Here is a 5,916-nt window from a genome sequence, read left to right on the forward strand (position 1 = left end):
ATGGGGGTGAGAGCGGAGGTTGGGGAGAAGGGAGGAAGTGTACCCACCCACCACCTTGCTCTCCTCGCCCCCCTCCCCGCGACGCCCATGGCCTTGAGGGGGTCCACGCCCCCCGCCGCGCAGCTGGCCAGCCCCGGGAACCTTAGGGGAGGGAGGGGAGGTTAGTGGGGTGCTGCTAATTGATTCGAGCAGGTAAACAGACAAGGTGAGTGATGAGAGAGCGAGAGGGGTGTGGGGGGGAGAGAGAGAGAGAGAGAGAGAGAGAGAGAGAGAGAGAGAGAGAGAGAGAGAGAGAGAGAGAGAGCATTAAGGGAGAGGAATGAATGAATGAAGGAAGAAAGGAAGAAAAGGATAAAACAGGCAAAACAAGCAAACTAACAAAGGAGAGAAAATATAACAAACAAACAAACAAACATATTCCTGTAACTACTTTTATGATGTCTTTTTTTATGAATACCAAATTTATTAAAAGTAGAAATTTCTCTCTCTCTCTCTCTCTCTCTCTCTCTCTCTCTCTCTCTCTCTCTCTCTCTCTCTCTCTATCTCTCTATCTATCTCTCTATCTATCTATCTATCTATCTATCTATCTCTCTCTATCTATATATCTATCTATCTATCTATCTCACCTGTAGGTACACGCTGACCAGTCTGGGCTCATCACTTCCTCACTCTTGATATTGAGAGGCGAGGCCATCATGGTGGACCCGCCCCCAGCGCCAGGCCTGCCGGGGGAGGGGAGGGGGGATGTTAGTGCTAATGCTGGTGGTGGTGGTGGTGCTGCTGGTGGTGGATGGGGGTAGAAGGGAAGATAGTGGTGGTGATGGTGGTGGGAAGAGGAGGGGGAAGCTAGTGGTGGTGGGGATGGTAGTGGTAGCAGTGGTGATGAGGAGGGATGGAGAAGTAAGTGGTGGCGATGGTGGTGGTATTACGTAACAGTAGTAGTAATAGTAGTAGCAGTAGAAGGAAGAGGGGGAGGAGTAGCAGTATTAGTAATAGTAGTAGCAGTAGGAGGAAGAGCGGGAGGAGCACCATTAGTAGTTATTTTAGCAGTATGTGATAAATAACATCCATATTTTTCTTTGGTGACATGAAATGCTATTGTTATTTTTACTTGTGTCTACTATTCATTCATTCACATTCAGGTCTTCCTCTAATTCTTCTTTTCTTTATTCCCTCGTGTCTCCTTTTTCCCTCTCCCTAACTCGCTTTCTTTGCAAACTCTCCTTTCCCTTTCATTTCCTATCACTATTTGCATCTCGTCTTTTTCTCTTTCCCATTTCCCATTCTCTCCCTTTGTTTTCATCTTTCTCTTCTTCCTCCTTTTCTTCATTTCTTCATTTATATTTAGTTCTTTTCCTTTCTTGATCCTTTCCTCTTTTTCTTCTCCATCTCCTTCCATACTTCATCCTTCTTCACGTTTATTTTTCTGCTTTTTTTATTTCTTTACCCGTCTTTTGTTTTCTTTTACCTCTCTTTTTTTCTATTTTTTCTCCCTTTCCTTCATCCATCTCTTTATTTTTCTCATGTTTCCCTTGTTTCTAAATCATAAGCCTTCCTTCCTTCCCTCTCTTCCTTTCTTCCCTGCCTTCCATCCTCCTCCTCTCTTTCTACGCATACCCTCTCCTCTCTCTCCAGTTTCTCCTAAGTATCTTCCCTTCCCCTTCTCTACTTATCCTCTCCTTTCCTTCCGTCTACCTTCCCCTCTCACTGCTCTCCTCTCCTTTCCTCTCCTCTGCATCTCCACCATTACTAATGCCGAATTTTCACCTCATCTACATTCCTATTACATAAGGATATAAGAAAGTTAGATTTTACTGTAGGGTGGATGAGTGTTTAAAGAACGAGTAGTTAGTTAAAATCCAGTAATATTTTATCGTTCGCTTCCCTTTTTTTTTTTTATGAATTTATGTATGCCGTTCCCTTTTCATCACACACACACACACACACACACACACACACACACACACACACACACATCTACAAACTACCCTTTTCCTCCTCCTCCTCCTCCTCCTCCTCCTCCTCCTCCTCCTCCTCCTCCCGCTCCCATAGTACTCACCCTGTGTCTTGTTTTGCAGGTTGTGCCCCAGCAGGCCCCTCTTCAGGTCCAGCGGGTTCTGGTAAGTACAGGCTGCAGGTCCCTCGTACATGGTGGTGGTTGTGTCAGGGCTCTCTCTCTCTCTCTCTCTCTCTCTCTCTCTCTCTCTCTCTCTCTCTCTCTCTCTCTCTCTCTCTCTCTCTCTCTCTCTCTCTCTCTAGTAATCTCTTCTTATTTGCTTGTTGATTTGTTTTTCTTTTCTCTTGCTTTTTTTTCTTGTTTTTTTCTTTTACTTTTGTATTTTTATGGTAAATTATTTTATTTCTTATTTTTCTATGCTTGTGTATTTCAGTATGTTTGTTTGTTTGTTCCTTTGTTTTTTTGCTCTTTTATTTCCTTTCTTTGAGCGTTTTCTACTTTTCTTATTTATTTTTGTTTGTTCTGCAACACTCTTTCTTCCGTTATTTTTTCCTTCCTTTTCTTTCTCTTGTATTCTTGTTTTTATTGTTCTTCCCTCTTCTTTCTTCCAAATGTTTTAGTCCTCTGCTGCATGATTATTTCCATTCCTTCTGTTACTTCTTTATTTTTCCTCGATTAATTGAAAGTTTGTCTATCTTATAATTGTCATCGTGTCTTCACTGTATTTAATTTCCATGACGATCTTTCTTTTTTTCTTTTCTCTTTTTTTTGTTTTTATAGTAAAATTGTATTCAAATCGTACTCATATTTTCCTGAGATGATTGTCTTTTGTTTCTCTTACGACTCTCGTTTGCCTCAACCATAAGCACAGTTTTGTCTTTTTTTTTAAACACTCAACACTTTTTTTTAATTTTGTATTCAAAGATGTTTCACTATATTTTTTTCTTTTTTATGGTTCTTAAATTCTGCTTTTATATATTTTACTTATCTCTTTATCTTCTTATTTTTTTTTTTTTACTTCACAGTATTCTTATGTATTTTTTTTTTTACTCCACAATGTTGTGTTGTATTATTTTAGCTATTGACGTTGTTGTTCTTAAAATCTGCTTTTCTTTTCCTAGTTTCCTTATCTCCCTATTTTCAGTTTCACAGTATTGTTATTTTGTTGTTGTTGTTGTTGTTGTTGTTGTTGTTGTTCTGAAAATTTTTTTTTATTTATTTTTTCTTTTGTCTTGTTATTTTCAGTTCCACAATGTTGTGTTATTTTGTTTGTCACTGACCAATATTCCTCGTTCCTTTAAAAGCCTTCCATGCACGTGACAGGCACACACATGCACGCCCACCCACGCACACCCACACCCACGCAAACCCGCACACCCACACACACACTCACGTACCCGCACACGCCCACATTTTCAAGCCAGATTTGATACCTACATGCCGCGCACACACGCACATGGAAACACACACATGCGCGCACACACAGACTTAGGGAAACGCACGCAAATACACACGCACTTTGTTTCCACGCAAGTGCTCTGTTGTGTTCGTCCACGACACGCCCGCGCTGCTCCACGGCCGGCAGGGAAACTGCAGGGTAAAGAAAGGAAAATATAGTGATAATAACAATAATAATAATAATAATAATAATAATAATAATAATAATAATAATAATAATAATAATAATAATAATAGCTTGAAAATACTGGTTTATTGGTAAGAGAGGGAGAGAGAGAGACAGAGAGAGAGAGAGAGAGAGAGAGAGAGAGAGAGAGAGAGAGAATCACGCTATCCCACCATTAGTGTGGATTGACTCATTCTTAAGTAATGGAGTCCCCCAACCCCCCCCCCATTACCTCTCTCTCTCTCTCTCTCTCTCTCTCTCTCTCTCTCTCTCTCTCTCTCTCTCTCTCTCTCTCTCTCTCTCTCTCTCTCTCTCTCTCTCTCTCCCTCTCTCTTGCTTCTTTCCCTTTATCCCTTCTTTACTTCCACGTTTCTTTTCTCCCTCTCTTTCTCCCTTTCTCTCCCTCCCTCCCCCTCTCTCTCTCTCTCTCTCTCTCTCTCTCTCTCTCTCTCTCTCTCTCTCTCTCTCTCTCTCTCTCTCTCTCTCTCTCTCTCTCTCTCTCTCTCTCCCTCCCTCCCAATCTGAGGACTAATAAACATCACAAATATGCCATTAAGCCCTTCCTTCACCCTCTCCCTCAGAGAGAGAGAGAGAGAGAGAGAGAGAGAGAGAGAGAGAGAGAGAGAGAGAGAGAGTGTGTTTAGATTTTTTTTAGCATTAGTCATGTCAGTGGTTAATTTGAATGTGTGTGTGTGTGTGTGTGTGTGTGTGTGTGTGTGTGTGTGTGTGATATAGGCAGATATGTAGGCAGATAGATAAATAAATAAGTAGGTCGGTAAGTAGATCGATAGATAGTTAGATAGATAGATAAATAGATAGATCGGTTGATGAACAGACAATGAGAAACTCACTGAATGGCCGATAAGTTAACAGACATGAATTTTCTGCCAAACGTTACTGCACAAAACAACAGCCTCGTTATTCTCATTTCCACGGAGCCTTGAATACCCACGCAGTAGTATTAGCAAAACACGCCTTCTTGCCGCCTACACGCGCACCTTTTGTTACCCTTGACGCACTCACGCCCCATAAAAAGCAGGAGACACACTCATACAACGTGACACAACTCAGAATACATCACAGAAGTTCTCCTACACAGACTCTTTGCGTGAGTACTGTTGCATTTCAAAGCGTGGAGGGAGAGCAATGACTATGTATCTTGATCAAGTTCTTTAGCTACAGACAATGAGGAAAGTCTCGTTATGAAGTTCTCTGGCCAGTTCATCTCTAGCTCAAGTTGTTTAGGTACAGGCAGTGAGGAAAGTCCCATCCATCATTTACTTCATTAGTTCTCTGGCCAGTTCATCTCTAGCTCAAGTTGTCTAGCTACAGGCAGTGAGGAAGGTCCCATCCATCATTTAGTTCATTTTAATTTCTCTAGCCAGTTAATCTCGAGGTCAGTTCAGGTTCTCTATCCATAAACAATGAGGAAAGTTTCATCTGTCATTCATTTCCTTGTTAAGTGTCTTCTAGTGACCGGAAGTGCATTACATTGTTGTACATCAGACTTTACAATTTAGGTTTTTCTTATATTTTGGAGTTATTATTATAAATGAATACCACTCACTTTGCCTCAGTCTGTTTCACTTTTATGTATCTGTTTGCATTTCTGTGTAATTTCGATTCTGTTTATTCTAAGAGTTATAATTATAGACGAGTACCACAGAGTTTGCTTCAGTCTGTTTCGCTGCAATTTTTTTTTCTCTCTCTCTCTAATATTGTTATTTGTAACATTATTTACACGTATGCCTTTATAATCTGTGGTCAGTAAACAATCTCAGTCTGAATCTAATTCTGAATCTACGCTTGTATTTCTGCATAGTTTGGTTGAGTGTGCAGTGCCTTGGCAAAGAGAAATCACTTTACATTATCTCCTCTTAGAAACCCTTTGCTTTGAGTGACTGTGTACATCAGTCTGTGTCTGTATTCCTGTGTTATTTCGTACACTGCACGAGGGTTTATGAGAAAAAATCAGTCTGTATTTCCTCTCAGAAACCATTTGTTTCGAGTGACAGCAAAAGGTGTCTTGGAAAAGATAACTGAGTTTTAAAATTGTTGTATAGAATGTCTGAAATAAAAGTATCGAGTGTACATGCTGTATATTAGAGAAAAATATGGAATGATTTGCATCCAGCGGCGTGTGTTCTTTGTTGTCTCTCACTTTTGATTCAGTCATAGTAAGTAAATGAGTAAACAGATAAAAATGTGTCATCCAAAAGTAGTGCTGCACAATACATCAATACAAGTTATTAAGTATTATATTGTAAGTTAGAGAGAGAAAGGGAGAGGGGGAGACCGAAGGGCTACATGAAATACAGGCAAGGAAATGCGTATG

At 40.6% G+C, this 5,916-nt stretch overlaps 1 protein-coding gene and 1 long non-coding RNA gene across 2 annotated transcripts in view; one reads left to right on the forward strand and one right to left on the reverse strand.

Annotated features, from left to right (window-relative positions):
* LOC135107510 (uncharacterized) overlaps positions 1-5,916 on the forward strand; it is a 59,142-nt gene continuing 53,226 nt past the window's right edge. The window contains exons 1-2 of the mRNA XM_064017472.1: positions 1-160; positions 2,079-2,120. Coding sequence (XP_063873542.1) covers positions 1-160; positions 2,079-2,120 — 202 coding nt within the window. The remainder of the gene's footprint in view (positions 161-2,078; positions 2,121-5,916) is intronic.
* The window catches only part of LOC135115289 (uncharacterized), an 11,902-nt gene continuing 8,154 nt past the window's right edge, over positions 2,169-5,916 (reverse strand). The window contains exon 2 of the long non-coding RNA XR_010275942.1: positions 2,169-3,547. This is a non-coding gene — a long non-coding RNA (uncharacterized LOC135115289). The remainder of the gene's footprint in view (positions 3,548-5,916) is intronic.

Source organism: Scylla paramamosain, chromosome 2, assembly GCF_035594125.1.
Source record: "Scylla paramamosain isolate STU-SP2022 chromosome 2, ASM3559412v1, whole genome shotgun sequence".
Classification (NCBI taxonomy): domain Eukaryota; kingdom Metazoa; phylum Arthropoda; class Malacostraca; order Decapoda; family Portunidae; genus Scylla; species Scylla paramamosain.